Consider the following 16,316-nt stretch of genomic DNA (forward strand, 5'->3'; position numbering starts at 1 on the left):
AGCCCACCAGGCTCCCCCGTCCCTGGGATTCTCCAGGCAAGAACACTGGAGTGGGTTGCCATTTCCTTCTCCAATGCATGAAAATGAAAAGTGAAAGTGAAGTTGCTTAGTTGTGTCCGACTCTTAGCGACCCCATGGACTGCAGCCTACCAGGCTCCTCCATCCATGGGATTCTCCAGGCAAGAGTACTGGAGTGGGGTGCCATTGCCTTCTCCAGGTACAGCTGGATAACCACAGGCTAAAAAATTACACTGTAATCACCACACACAATACACAAAAACTAACTGGAAATGAGTCAAAGACCTAATTTAAGATTTTAAGCCATAAAACTTGGGTTGACTAATGGATTCTTAGACATGCCACCAAAAGCACAAACAACAACAAAAATAGATTAGTTAAACTGGATAGCATCAAAATTAAAAATATTTTATATATCAAAGGACACTATCAAGAATACAAAAGGCAAACCCAACAAATTGGGGTAAAAATATTTGCAAATCACATATCTGATAAGAGATTAGTATCTAGACTATTACATAAAGAACTCTTACAACTCATAGTAAGAAGACACACAATCCAATTTCAGTTCCGTTCAGTCGCTCAGTCTCATCCAACTCTTTGTGAACCCACGGACTGCAGCTCGCCAGGCTTCCCTATCCATCACCAACTCCCGGAGCTTGCTCAAACTCATGTCCATTGAGTTGGTGATGCCATCCAACCATCTCATCTTCTGTCGTCCCCTTCGCCTCCTGCCTTCAATGTTTCCCAGCATCAGGGTCTTCTCCAATGAGTCAGTTCTTTGCAGCAGGTGGCCAAAGTATTGGAGTTTCAGCATCAGCATCAGTCCTTCCAATGAACACCCAGGACTGATCTCCTTTAGAATGGACTGGTTGGATCTCCTTGCAGTCCAAGGAACTCTCAAGAGTCTTCTTCAACACCACAGTTCAAAAGCATCAACTCTTCAGCGTTCAGCTTTCTTTATACTCCAACTCTCGCATCCCATACATGACTACTGGAAAAACCATAGCTTTGACTAGACGGACCTTTGTTGGCAAAGTAATGTCTCTGCTTTTTAATGTGCTGTCTAGGTTGGTCATAGCTTTTCTTCCAAGGAGCAAGTGCATCTTTTAATTTCACGGCTGCAGTCACCATCTGCAGTGATTTTGGAGCCCAAAAGATAGTCTCACTGTTTCCCCATCTATTTGCCATCAAGTGATGAGACCGGATGCCATGAATGTTGAGTTTTAACTCCCCAGGTCGGTAGGTGCCCAGTATGCTACTGGAGATCGGTAGAGAAATAACTCCAGGAAGAATGAAGAGACAGACCCAAAGCAAGAACAACACCTAGTTGTGGATGTGACTGGTGATGGAAGTAAAGTCTGATGCTGTAAAGAGCAATATTGCATAGGAACCTGGAATGTTAGGTCCATGAATCAAGACAAATTGGAAGTGGTCAAACAGGAGACAGCAAGAGTGAACATCGACATTTTAGGAATCAGTGAACTAAAATGGACTAGAATGGGTGAATTTAACTCAGATGACCATTTTATCTACTACTGTGGGCAAGAATCCCTTAGAAGAAATGGAGTAGCCATCATAGTCAACAAGAGTCCAAAATGCAGTACTTGGATGCAATCTCAAAAATGACAGAATGATCTCTGTTCGTTTCCAAGGCAAACCATTCAATATCACAGCAATCTCAATCTATGCCACAACCAGTAATGCTGAAGAAGCTGAAGTTGAACAGTTCTATGAAGACTTTCAAGACCTCCTAGAACTAACACTCAAAAAAGATGTCCTTTTCATTCTAGAGGACTGGAAAGCAACCCAATTTAAAAACGGGCAAAGATTTCTCCAAAGAAGCTACACAGGGACTTCCCGGGTAGCCCACTGGTGATGAAGCTGTGCTGTCACTGCGCTGGGCGCAGGTTTGATCCCTGGTCAGGAAACTAAGATCCCATGTGCCACGCAGCAGTGAGATCAAAAAAAAGAAGCTATACAAGTAGCCAGCGAGCACAAGAAAAGAAGGTTAATAACATTAGTCATCAGGGGAATGCAATTCATAATCACAATTACACACCACTTTACACCCACAGGATGAGTAGAATCAAAGTGACAATGGATGGCGGTGGTAAGGATGTGGAGAAATGAGAACCCTCACACACTGTCACTGGGAATATAGCCTCTTTGGAAAACAGTTTGGTAACTGCTCAAAAGTTAAACAGAGTTATTATGTGGCCCAGCAAATTTCATTTCTAGGCATAGGCCTGAGAATTAACAACATGTCTACACACAATCTTGTACATGAATGTTTACAGCAGCATCACTCACAATAGCCAAAGGTAGAAACAACTTAAATGACCACCAACTGATAAACGGATAAGTAAAATGGAGATTATCCATACAATGGTATATTATTGCCAATAGAAAGAAATGAAATACTGAGACACACTACACTATGTAGGAACCTTGAAAACATTATGCTGAAGTAAAAGAAGTCAGTTACAAAGACCATATAATATGATTCCTCTTATAATACCCATAAGAAATCTATAAAAATATAAAGTAGACTGGTGGTTGCCTACAGCTGGGAAGATTGGGAGAAATGGAGAGTGACTAGTTAGTAATGGGTTCAGGGTTTCTTTCAGGAATGATGAAAATGTTCTGGAATGTGTCATGATGTGCACAACTTTGTGAATATACTGAAAACCACTAAATGTTGATTTTATGATACATGAATTACCTCAATTACAACAAACAAGCAACAACAACAAAAATAAATACATCAAAAGACTAGAAAACAGCTAGTCACCATCTTTCATCTCTGTTTAACTGGTTTTATAAAATAGGTGTTTGTCTGTTGTCTTTCAGAAGGGAGGAATGAGAAAAATACCAGGATTAATTCTTCATCTAAGCTTGGAGGGAGAGAGATCCCAAGTGGAAAATTAACTGACGGTAACCACAGAGCAGAGGAAAACACGAGATTAATGAGCTCTTGCAACAAACAGTCTGGTGACTGGTTTGAGGTTGAGAACCCCTTCTCTCAGTTACCCTACAATGTGGTACCTTTGGTTCTCTTAAAGTTGTCATGTTTATACTCCAGACCTTCCACAGCTGACACTGAATGGCTTCTGGGCAATCCCCTCTTTACAGATCTCTTTGAAGGAGAAATCATTTCCTGGTTGAAGAGATTTCTTCGAACTTTGGTTACTTCTGAAAGCATTAAAAAAAGAAAAAGTCAAACATTATCATTAATAAATGCCACACATGAGAAAAGAAAGATATCCAAAACAGAGAATCTGCTTGAGGAAACTATTTTACAGACTGACTGCTTTATATATTTACTTCTAGTAATAGGATTTCCTTAAATAGTACACTCACATAATATATCAAAACTATTTACTCTTATAAATTTAAACCCAACCTTCTGGGAATACATGGAAGGCCCACATCACTTAAATTAGAAAGGATTTCATTTTTCTTCTTTTGAGTATTTTACTAGTTTGCTGGGTAACAGTAGCCCCACCCTATCCACGGTTTCACTTTCCAAGTTTTCAGTTATCCACAGCCAATTGTGGTCTGAAAATATCAAATGAAAAATCCTAGAAATAAACAATTCATAAAGATTAAACTTGTGTGCCTTTCTGAATAGCATGATAAAATCTCATGCCATTCTGCTCTGTCCCACTCAAAACATAAATCATTCCGTTAGTCACTTAGTAGCCATCTGGGTTATCAGATCAACTATTGCAATACAGCAGTGCTGTGTTCAAGTAACCCTTATTTTACCCAAATACCTCTTGAGGTCCAAAGCACAAAGTAGTGATGCTGGCAATTGGTATATGCCAAAAAGTTGCAAAGTGCTTTCTTTAAATGAAAAGTTTCTCCACTTAAGGAAAGAAAGAAAATTATATGCTGAGGTTGCTACCATTTATGATTAAGAATGTATCATCTGTGAAACAGTGAAGGAAAAATTCATGCTAGTTTTGCTATCACATCTCAAACTGCAAAAACTATGCATGAAAGTATTTAGTTAGGATTGAAGAGGCATTAAACCTGTACAAGATATTTTGAGAGTGAGAGACCAAATGCATGTTAACTTTTGTTATGACTGTTCTATTTTATAAGGTATTAATTCCTACCATGCCTAATTTATAAGTTAAATTTTATCCTAGGCATGTATGTATGTACATGCTAAGTTGCTTCAGTTATGTCCAATTCTTTATGACCCCATGGACTGTAGCCCACTAGGCTCCTCTGTCTATGGGATTCTCCAGGCAAGACTACTAGAGTGGGTTGCCATGCCCTCCTCCAGGGGATCTTCCTGACCCAGGGATCAAATCCACATCTCTTATGTCTCCTACATTGGCAGGCAAGTTCTTTACCACTAGCGCCACCTGGAAAGCTCCATGTATATATAGGAAAAAACATATATAGGGTTTGGTACTATCTGAAGTTTCAGGTGTCCACTGTGGATATTGGAATGCATCCCCTGTGGTTAAGGGGGAACTCTGTGTGTGTGTGTGTGTGTGTGTGAAGGGGGAACTCTGTGTGTGTGTGTGTGTGTGTGTGTGTGTGAAGGGGGAACTCTGTGTGTGTGTGTGTGTGTGTGTGTGTGTGAAGGGGGAACTCTGTGTGTGTGTGTGTGTGTGTGTGTGAAGGGGGAACTCTGTGTGTGTGTGTGTGTGTGTGTGTGTGAAGGGGGAACTCTGTGTGTGTGTGTGTGTGTGTGTGTGTGTGTGTGTGTGTGTGTGTGTGTGTGTGTGTTAGTCGCTCAGTTGTGTCTGACTCTTTGCGACCCCATGGACTGTAGCCTACCAGGCTTCACTGTCTGGAATTCTCCAGGCATGAATACTGGAGTGGGTACCCATTCCCTTCGCCAGGGGATCTTCCCGACCCAGGGATCGAACCTGGGTCTCCTGCATTGCAGGCAGATTCTTTACTGTCTGAGCCATCAAGGTGGACAAAGGGGAACTACTATATTTGAAATCCTCTTCCTAACTCCAGAGCATAAGAGTTGCAACCACCTAAACTCAAAGTTAGGAAAAAAAGCTTAAGAGTCAAGAAATACTTGACAAGGCGAGTGGGATGGCGTCTTACACTTAAGCAAGATGGCCTAGTGGATTACACTCAAAAATTCACTCAGGGTAAAAAAAATTCTAAGACCAGGTTTCCCTGGTGGCTCAGCAGTGAAAAATCCACCTGCCAATGTAGGAGACACAGGTTTGATCCCTGATCTGCGAAGATCCCACATGCAGCAGAGCAAACAAAACATTGTGCCACTATTATTGAGTCTGTGCTCTAGAGCCTGCGAGCTGCAACTACTGAAGCCCAAGTGCCCTAGAGCCCGTGCTCCACAACAAGAGAAGCCACTGCAATGAGAAGCCTGCACACCGCAGCTAGACAGTAGATGCTGCCTGCCACAACTAGAGGAAGCCTGTGCACAGCGACAAAGATGCAGCACAGACAAAAATAAAAATAAAATTATCTTCAAAAAAATTCTAAGAGCAAGTCGTTTAAATAAAAACCAAATAAACCAGGATTCACAAACTGGGAGAAGCCTCTTTGTTTACCCATCAACAACATAAACATTAAGAATATCAATAATACACAAAGTTTCCAAAAAGTGTTTCTCTATCTCCATTATGAAAGCCTCTGTTACCTGCCTTAGGCTGTTCTATGAAACTAATCTATGATCTGACAGCCAAATTTGATCTGTTACTTTCTGTTTTTCCTAAGTTTTGGAAAAGTTTAACATCGATAGAAAATTTTAAAAAGGAATACAATAAACACAGAATCGTCACTAAAATTTATCAACTGTGGACATTCGTTTTCTCCCTCATCCGCTCCCTTTACCTTTATACAATTGCCCACCCCAAAATGCTGCGGGAGGACCTGCAGACATCACAACTCTGCAGTTTCCTGTACTTCAGCTAGTATCTCCAAAGAACAAGGGCACACTATCTAACCCATCCTCTCTCACCACTCAGTAACATCCTTTACAGCTTTTCTGCCCTAAATTTAAGATCCACACAGGGATCGGGTGGTGCATGAATGCCACACCTGAACCCCTTTATCTAAACCCGTTCTGCTGCCTCTTTTCTTTTTGGGCTTTCATGTGAACGGCGTTTAAAAATATATGTATATTTCAGCCAGTTATTTTACAAAATGCAGTATTTTGAGACCATGTGAACATCTTACTCTCCCAGCACACAGTATATAGACATGTTTCATTAGCTGATAATTATACCAAACTGTCTATTATATATACTGCAACATGTAGTTGCAACATGCAACTACAAAGCCATATACTTATATATACTATAAAACTATATATACTACATACAGCTACAAAACTATATACTATATATACTACATGCAGCTGCTTAAATGTATGTAATCAAAATAAACTTGTCATTGGCTATAACTAGGAAACAGAAGCATACCTTGTACTGTGTCTTTCACTGGGAGCGGAGGCTGCTGAAGGGTAGGGTGAGAATTCTCCTGAAAGATGAGAAAATCCAATAAGAAAACTTCAGTAGGCACTCATTTAAAAGCATAGGAATTCCACAAAAAAACCCTTTGATCCTTGCAATTTCACATTTAGGAATCTGTAACAGAAACAGTTGTAAAATGGACAAAAACAGGGTCTGGGAATAAACAGAACAAATTGCCATCAGAGAGTACTTCCGAAGAATGGATGCTGATGAAGTACTAACATTTAACTTTACATAATTTCTATTTTTTAAAACACTGCATTTGTTTTATATTTTGGCCACACAGCAGACGGGATCTTACCCATGTGACCAGGGGCTGAACTTGCAACCCCTGTGGTGGAAGTTCGGGGTCTGAACACCTGGACCACTAGGAAGTCCCTAATTACAATTTTTAAACAATGTTTCTGTATACCTTTTATAACTAAAATGTAAGGGAAACCCCATATAATTAGAGGATGGCTATACTCTGAGGAACGTCTCCATATAAAACTGCTATTTGGGGACTTCTCTGGCAGTCCAGTGGTTAAGACAACTCCTCACCTCCACTGCACCGGGCTTGGGCTCCATCCCTGGTCAGGGAATTAACTAAGATCCTGCATACCGTGTAGTGTAGCCAAAAAACGACAAAAATATCCTTGCTATTTGTTTGCTATTACAGTAGAGGATTCAAGTGCCTAAGATCAAATGGCATCTAAACGAGAGAATTGTTTTTAAAGATTTTCTTGCTTTTTTTCAAGTATGCCACTGTAAATTCTCTAGGCCAGGCTTCAGCAATACGTGAACCGTGAACTTCCAGATGTTCAAGCTGGTTTTAGAAAAGGCAGAGGAACCAGAGATCAAATTGCCAACATCTACTGGATGATCGAAAAAGCAAGAGAGTTCCAGAAAAACATCTATTTCTGCTTTATCGACTATGCCAAAGCCTTTGACTGTGTGGATCACAATAAACTGTGGAAAATTCTGAAAGAGATGGGAATACCAGACCACCTGACCTGCCTCTTGAGAAACCTGTATGTAGGTCAGGAAGCAACAGTTAGAACTGGACATGGAACAACAGACTGGTTCCAAATAGGAAAAGGAGTACGTCAAGGAGGTATATTGTCACCCTGATTATTTACCTTATATGCAGAGTACATTATGAGAAACGCTGGGCTCGAAGAAGCACAAGCTGGAATCAAGATTGCCGGGAGAAATATCAATAACCTCAGATATCCAGACGGAGAAGGCAATGGCAACCCACTCCACTACTCTTGCCTGGAAAATCCCATGGACAGAGGAGCCTGGTAGGCTGCAGTCCATGGGGTCATGAAGAGTCGGACATGACTGAGTGACTTCACTTTCACACATTGGAGAAGGAAATGGCAACCCACTCCAGTGTTCTTGCCTGGAGAATCCCAGGGATGGGGGAGCCTGGTGGGCTGCCATCTATGGGGTCGCACATGACTGACGCAACTTAGCAGCAGCAGATATGCAGATGACATCACCCTTATGGCAGAAAGTGAAGAAGAACTAAAAAGCCTCTTGATGAAAGTGAGAGAGGAGAGTGAAAAAGTTGGCTTAAAGCTCAACATTCAGAAAACTAATAAGATCATGGCATCTGGTCCCATCACTTCATGGGAAATAGATGGGGAAACAGTGGAAACAGTGTCAGACTTTATTTTTTTGTGCTCCAAAATCACTGCAGATGATGACTGCAGTCATGAAATTAAAAGACGCTTACTCCTTGGAAAGGAAGTTATGACCAACCTAGATACCATATTAAAAAGCAGAGACATTACTTTGCCAACAAAGGTCTGTTTAGTCAAGGCTATGGTTTTTCCAGTGGTCATGTATGGATGTGAGAGTTGGACTATAAAGAAAGCTGAGCGCTGAAGAATTGATGCTTTTGAAGTGTGGTGCTGGAGAAGACTCTTGAGAGTCCCTTGGACTGATCCAACCAGTCCATCCTAAAGGAGATCAGTCCTGGGTGTTCATTGGAGGGACTGATGTTGAAGCTGAAACTCAAATACTTTGGCCACCTCATGCAAAGAGTTGACTCATTGGAAAAGACCCTGATGCTGGGAAGGATTGGGGCAGGAGGAGAAGGGGACGACAGAGGATGAGATGGCTGGATGGCATCACCGACTCGATGGACATGAGTTTGGGTAGACTCCGGGAGTTGGTGATGGACAGGGAGGCCTGGCGTGCTGCGATTCATGGGGTTGCAAAGAGTCGGACACAACTGAGCGACTGGACTGAACTGAACTGTAATCACTGAAGAACGAAAGTCAAAGAAGAGCAAAAACTTAACAGATGATACTCTTAGCCAAAATCAAATCCTGATCACATAAACCTGGTCTTAAAAGAAATACACTTTCTAGGCCAATCTGAAACAAAAGTTTTCAGAAAGGAGACCTATCATACGGACAGAGGTGTTCTGACACTTTGGACTTCACACTCTCCAAACAAAATCTAAGATTTGAATCTTACTCACTTATACATATTAAGGTATACTAAGAAAGTGAATAGGCTTCCTTGGTGGTAAAAAACCCGCCTGCCAAATGCAGGAGACACAGATTTAACCCTGGGTCGGGAAGATTCCTTGGAGGAAAAAAATGGCAACCCACTCCAGTATTCTTGCCTGGGAAAATCCCATGGACAGAGAAGCATGGAGGGCTATGGTCCATGGCATCTCAATAGGGTCAGAGATGAAGTTTTAGCGCCTAAACAACAACAAAGTGAACACCATTAATTCTTCAAAAGAAACCCCACCTCCTATTCTAAAGAGCAGCTATAAATCTCAAGAAACAAACCACTATTTAATGATTAATGGTTGAAAGCTAGTTCTCCTAGAATTCTAATTCTTCTCATAATTCATGCAGTTCAAAAGTTTCAATGCATTCTTTGTCTCTCTTCTCTTAGATATTAATTCTATTTAGTAAATAGACTCCAGCTGGATTTCTTTCTTTTTTTTTTTTGGTAACCAACAAGTCCTAAATCTACTGACACAGAAAAATAATTACCACCTGGCTTCATATGAGTTTTGTTTTGTTAACTTGTTATTGAAGTAACACATATTCACTGAAAAGTACTTTCTGGTACACAAAGTCCTAATATGATTGCACATTACTTTTTCAATGGCCTCATTGCTTATGTTAGTTATTATTTCATGAGTTTTCTTAAGTACTTTAAAGACTTTTAATTAACTTATCCCTAACTTTTACTAGTGTTTTTCCCCCCTTAATACTACCTCTGTCACACTTTTGGGAAAAATGATTAATCTTTAACAAATTTATACGTCTTTACTCCTTTGACCACGGTTGTGGACCACACATTTATAAAAATACCTAATTTTAGTTCTGTATCCACTAACATTCATTTCTTAAAAGTGAAGATATTGCCTTTCACTCTTATTCATTGTATCAATTCATGCCCAACTGAAGTTGGGCAAGTTGGGCAAGTTGTTCAAGTAACAACTCTGGCATAGCACCACTTTCTATCTCCTGCAAATGACTTACATTTTTGGTAGCTCTCTTAGCAACTTTGGGAATTTCAATTTGTCGCCGATTTTGTGAAACCTCTGCGATGCTTTTATGTCTGATTGCATTTTTCCTTTTAAAAATAGAAAGAAACAGTCAATAAACACTCAATACAGGTGACAAATAGTTAGATTAGAACGGAACTAGAGTTTAAAATAAAACACTTAAACAAGTCAATTATCTTAAGGTTGGCCTGAACTTACAGCAAAACAAGTCAACCCCAGAATTTCTAAAAGTAACAACTACAAATTTAAGTAGTTAAGAACAGTGAATAGCATCAAGGAAAATAAAAAGCTAAAACCCTAAGCTTATCTCACGGAAGGCTCCTAGTTCTTGACGACCTCATATGGACAGTCAAGAGAAGACTACGGCTACACAATACATATTACACTGTATGTTCCCAAGATAATATAAAGAGCATCAGATGCTCCTTGTTAAGAACTCTTAATAATTGGCTTCTGTGACTCAGACACAAAGGCAACTATTAATTTAATAAATTACAGACAAAGACAACTGGACTATGGGCTTAAACGTGCCCTATGCCAAGACGGTAACAGTGCAAGAAAATTCCTTTAAATCCTTGCACTCCTACCTTCTCTTCTTAGCTGATCTGGTACGAAGCTCCTCCAGTTGGTCAGATTCAGTGCTGCCAGACACTGATCTATGAGTGTTTGACGTAAGAGGCACAGAAAGGGGTGATTTGCTCTCCTGGGTCATGGAATCATCACTGAAAAAATCTGCAGGAAGGACACCAGCCAGCTTCTGAGGAATCACAAATCCTAGGCTGTCGTAAAGACTTGCCAGTATCTTTGGGATTGAGTCAATATACCTGTGGAAGAGGTTGGATAAATGTGAAACAGTCAGTCACCATTCCACCATCTCTACTCCCTCCCTCACCTAGAATGAGAAACAGTCCTTACAATCCTATAGCTCTGAGACAATACCCGGATACTTGGTAAAGTAATGTAAAATTTAAATTAGTCATCAAACTTACAATTCCAAGATTTCTTCCAGAAACTTTGCTAGGTATGCTGAATCTTCAGTTAAACACACCATGCGCAGCAAATCTGTCACCTGAAGATTTTGGAAAGTTACCACATGGCCTCTGCAGGGAAGCTGAAACCATCCGTATACAGCACGTCCCAGTGGCAGTAAGCATACTTGCCTCGTCCACTACTTGCTCCATTTCCTCTGCACGCTCGTGTACCGAAGGGCACTGCAGACACAGCTCCAAACGAAGAAACACCTGAAGTTGGCACCTTGAGAAACAAAACACTTGGTCATGTCTACTTCGAGTGTCACCCAAGTAAAATGAAAACTCCTGCCTTATGTCGAGATCTATTTATAGAAGAAACAACCAAAAAAAGAAACGCCGCGGCTTTCTAAACAGCGACAGGGTTCTTAGGTAAACAGGTGATGCAGGCCGCGCACGGCGGTGGTGGTGGTTCAGTCGCTCAGTCGTGCCCGACTCTCTGCGGCCCCACGGACTGTGGCCCGCCAGGCTCCCCGGGCCCTGGGATCCTCCAGGCAGGAACACTGGAGTGGGCTGCCATGCCCTCCTCCAAGACTGCACATGAGAATACTACAAAGAATCAGCCACAAAAGCCTCTTCAAGCAATAGGCAATCTATTTTAAACTGATATTTTTTAGCCATTAAAAAAAGAGAAAAAATGCTATTTGCAGCAATGTGAATGGACTGAGAGATTATCACACTAAGTGAAGTCAGAAAGAGAAAAACATCCCATGATCACTCATATATGTAGAAACTGAAATAGGACACAAAATGAACTTACCTGTGAAAAAGACTCACAAATATAGAAAACCTATGGTTACCAAAGGAGAAAGGAGGTGGGGAAGGGATAATTTGAGAGTTTGGGATTAGCAGATACAAACTATTAGGTGTAAAATAGATAAACCATTATGTCCTAGTGCGTAGCACAGGGAACTATATTCAATATCCTATAATAACCCATAATAAAAAAGAAATTTTAAAAAATTAAAAAAATATTAAAATCAATACAAGCAAATCTTGAGAGCTCTGTGTTTGGAGTAATCATTTAAAAGAAAAGGTAGTTAATTACTCTCTGACTTTGCCTTCTTTAGCCAGTTTTCCTACGTTCTGTCGAAGACTTTTGCTGGTTTTCAAGAAGTTGTTTCTTACTTGATACAGGCAGTTCATCTGAAAATATAAAATTATTACATAGGAGAATATTAGTATTAATGCTTATCATTATTTCTAATTTTCACACAATTTTCTAATGCCCTAAGAAGGGAAGTACATCTTCTTTCTTTCGAGTGAAAAATAATATACTATTCTTCTTTTATATATTTTAAAAGAACATTTTTAAAAAATGTTGAAAGCATTTGAGAGCAAGTAGGCATGGATACTGGAGAAGGCAATGGCAGCCCACTCCAGTACTCTTGCCTGGAAAATCCATGGACAGAGGAGCCTGGTAGGCTGCAGTCCATGGGATCGCGAAGAGTCAGACGCAACTGAGTGACTTCACTTTCACACATTGGAGAAGGAAATGGCAACCCACTCCAGTGTTCTTGCCTGGAGAATCCCAGGGATGGCGGACGGAGCCTGGTGGGCTGCCGTCTATGGGGTTGCACAGAGTCAGACACGACTGAAGCGATTTAGCAGCAGCTGCAGCAGGCATGGATACAGCAAGCCTGCAGGTTTGAACTTCCATAAAAGGAAGATTTCATTAACTAGTTACTGAGAAGTCTAAGCAAAATACATCAACATTTTAAAGAAATGTTCCAGGTGATGCTAAAGGTTAAGAGCTACTGGTTTAATTCATGCAGCTAACATGCAGCTCGGATGAGGACAAAGCTTCCATTTGAAGATAAGTACATGTAATCATTCCTAATAGGCCCCTTTCCTTGATTTTCGCCTTCCCAGTGGACTATGTCCACCTTCCAAGACCTAGACTGACTGGGCTCACCCTTCTCCCTCATCATTTCTGAAATGTGCACTGCATAAGAGACATTTTCCAAGACACACGAGCCAGATCCAACAACAAGTAACCAACATTGTTATGACAAACGACAACCTCCAGACTGTCTTCTTCTAATTCCTTGGTTCCCTTGGACTTTAGGAACGCTTTAATGTTTAAGATGGTGTTCCGAGCACATGAATACGGCATGGTGTCTCCTGCGGCCACAGTCTTTTGGTAATTTTCATGTATGTGCGATAGTAGCTCTTCCTCAGTTTTAAAATCTGTGGGGGAAAAAAGTCAAACTGATCACCAGACCCAACGGAAGGTGCTGTATTTTATTTAAGCCAGTGGTGGTCAACCGGGAGGTTTTGCTGCTCAGGGAACATCTGGTTCTGTCTGGGCTGCCGTGACTGGTGGGGAGATTAAGGATACCACTGGCATTTCATGGGTGAAGGCCAGGGATGCTGCTAAACATCTTATGGTTCACAGAGGATTATCTGGTCCAGAATGTCAAAAATGCAGAGGCTGAAGTAGTGCAGAGATAGTGATTAATTTTAAGGGTTTGCACATCAAGTGTACATGTTATAAATTTAAGGGTAACCAGTAACAAAGAAATAAACTCTACTACCTCCAAACCCATTGAAGATTATCCTTGTCCCGCTGAATAGTTGGGGCACTGTTATGCTAGTCTATTTATGTAAAAAAGATCTAGTTCAGACATTATGCTAATGCCACATTGCCTTGCATTACTGTTAATTTGCTTTCCTATCTCCATTCCAGTATACCATACTAGCTCACCAAGGATGTTCTATCTCACTCAAACTGACCATCATCTATGATCCAGTATTTCACAGGGGAAAAAATTGTTTAAAGAGGCAGAAAACTTTTATCCCAGAATTTTCAAAAGAACTCAGATGTGACATCATGCAATTATTGCCCAAAGTTCACAAACTATTGTCACAATCACCCCACAGGACTGGCTCTGTCAATGTGAGCTAAGAACGTACCCTGAGGATGAGAATACACTGTAATTCAATCTATTTTTAAAGAAGAAAAAAGAACAAATAGGAAGACAAAAGCTACTGGACTAAATTCTTCTGCTCAACTTTGAAAGACCCCCAATAGTCCAACCCTAGATTATTCACAAAACTTTTCCCTTTCTCTTTATTCACAAATTTAACCATTTGTCCTATGGCCAGGCCACAGACCTCTTTTGTGACTTTGTTTATACTAATCCTTCATCGAGCACACATTTCTTTCTTTTATCTTTCTGCCTTCTAATCTCTGCTTATTCTTCAAAGTCTAACCTGGGCTCCACTGGGTTTTTAAAAGCCTTCTCAATCTGTTCTTCTCCACAATGACCTTCCCTTTCTCAACTCCTAGTATGTCTTTACTTCTAAAATGAACAAGTATTTTCAGTTGCAGACTCTTGGTTCTTATATTCATCTTACTAGTTCATTGTGCAGAGATGTGTGTATGTACACACACACACATATATGTATCCATTATTATTCTTTGTAACTGGATCATAAATCTTAAGGAGAGGAAATTATTGGCTCTACTCCCCATAACACAGTTGTGGACATGTAGCAGATATCTAATAAATGTTCATTAAGTGAAGGATATGATCACAGCTTAAAAATATACACGTATAGAAGAGTAAACGTGAATTCAGGTATCCAAATCCAATGGAATTAAGGAATACCTCTAGGTTTAGAACTTCTCAGTGTTCTTCCTCTGTTTTCCAGTCTATCTGCTGTTCTCCCACCGGCTGTCTTTTGGGTCCCTTTCTCCCCAGCTGTGTCTGGACTGCCATCCGGATGTAATTTCTGAGCCTTTACATTCAGTCTTGCAACATTCAGCATCTTTAAGGAACGGCACATGGTATTCATCTTTTTCCTCACAGGAGTGCGAGGGACACCTCCTACCAAAACAACATCACGGGAAGAAAAGTAAAATAACTTTTACTTCTCTGGGATCAAGAACTACTCTAATTCAGATTAAATATTCTGTGAAAGAATACTGAGCTGAAGTATATCCCTTCAGAATGATCTGAATTGGGTGGTTCTTGCTACAAAATAGGGTAGAAAGTGCTCTTTTAACTGAAGTTTAGGAGCTAAATATCTCAACGTAATTGGATGATTTTTACATCTAATGCCAAACAGACTCATTTTGGTGTTACCCAATAGTCACAGAGTTGCAATGAAACTCTTTTGAAATGCAATCCAGCAGTCTACACCCAGAGCTCCCTTTTCCTCACTTTTTGATACAGTAACTTGTTCATGGAAATTTATGCCAAGGAAACCACTTGGAGGATAAATCACATGCATGATATACACTATAGTATCCACAATGGTAAAACCTGAAAACTACATGTTCAGCAACATAAGGAATTTGCCAATTTTTTAAGCAAGGAGATAGAACAGTAACTAAAAAAAAAACCAAAGGAACAGATGAGCAAGTATCTATAAGCAGCACACAAAGTTGCATTTAAATTTGTTACAACTAAAACCAAAAACGGTTTACTCCTTAAGAAGGTAGGATTGTGGGTGACTTTTAAAATCACCGTTGTACTAATATAATTATTTTCAGATGTGAAATAGAAGAACTTGGCCTTTATTCAGTTACCATTTCAACTTCATTTTAGGGAATACCAATCTTTTAAAACACAGTGTTGGGACCTGCCTGGTGGTCCAGTGGCTAAGACTTGGCACTCCCAATGCAGGGGGCCCGGGTTCTATCCCTGGTCAGGGAACTAGATCCCACATGCCTCAACTAAGACCGGACTCAGACAAATAAATAATATTTACAACACACAGTGTCAAAAAAGACTGTAAGAAACAGCCTATCTACATGCTTACGTTTCTTTCTGCTGTCTTCCTGATTGGACACACTGTATTCTTCACGAGACTTTCTCTGGTAGAGCTCAGAGAGGCCACGTGTCAAGTCACTCTCAGTTTTGGAAGGCTCTTCCTTAGTAGATGAGGCAGCCTGTAGTAACCTGTAAGTCAAGATGTCAAGCATGAAAGTGACATTCTGATTTTCCAAAATGCTTTAAAAACAAAGCAACAACAATATTCATTATCCTTTTAAAAGCTACTCAAAAGAGGTCTCCACAAGGGAAAATGTCCCTCTTATCATTTATGATTTGAGTAAACTCAGGGATGGAAGCTACCTGTTCACAAAACCATTAATGTATTAGTGCATCCAGTGTTGACATTATACACACACACACACACACACACACACACACAATTTATTTATTTATTTATTTTTGGCTGTGCTGGGTCTTCGTTGTTGCGTGGGTTCTTTTCTACTTGTGGAACGCAGGCTTCTCACTGTGGTGGCTTCTCTTGCTG

General features: G+C 40.4%; 1 protein-coding gene across 3 annotated transcripts in view; it reads right to left on the reverse strand.

Moving 5' to 3' along the window:
• The window catches only part of TICRR (TOPBP1 interacting checkpoint and replication regulator), a 46,299-nt gene that overhangs the window by 15,773 nt on the left and 14,210 nt on the right, over positions 1–16,316 (reverse strand). For 2 of the 3 annotated variants that reach the window (XM_081547145.1, XM_081547147.1), the window contains 10 exons: positions 15,819–15,958; positions 14,663–14,881; positions 13,072–13,238; positions 12,097–12,194; positions 11,181–11,274; positions 11,010–11,089; positions 10,608–10,844; positions 9,995–10,088; positions 6,447–6,504; positions 3,067–3,213 (listed from right to left, as the gene is read on the reverse strand). In XM_081547145.1, coding sequence (XP_081403271.1) covers positions 3,067–3,213; positions 6,447–6,504; positions 9,995–10,088; positions 10,608–10,844; positions 11,010–11,089; positions 11,181–11,274; positions 12,097–12,194; positions 13,072–13,238; positions 14,663–14,881; positions 15,819–15,958 — 1,334 coding nt within the window. Of the gene's footprint in view, positions 1–3,066; positions 3,214–6,446; positions 6,505–9,994; positions 10,089–10,607; positions 10,845–11,009; positions 11,090–11,176; positions 11,275–12,096; positions 12,195–13,071; positions 13,239–14,662; positions 14,882–15,818; positions 15,959–16,316 lie in introns of all 3 variants that reach the window. The other variant, XM_081547146.1, reaches the window with a different exon arrangement.

Source organism: Giraffa tippelskirchi, chromosome 12 (genome assembly GCF_054371585.1).
Source record: "Giraffa tippelskirchi isolate mGirTip1 chromosome 12, T2T-mGirTip1v1.2.pri, whole genome shotgun sequence".
In the NCBI taxonomy this organism is placed as follows: Eukaryota; Metazoa; Chordata; class Mammalia; order Artiodactyla; family Giraffidae; genus Giraffa; species Giraffa tippelskirchi.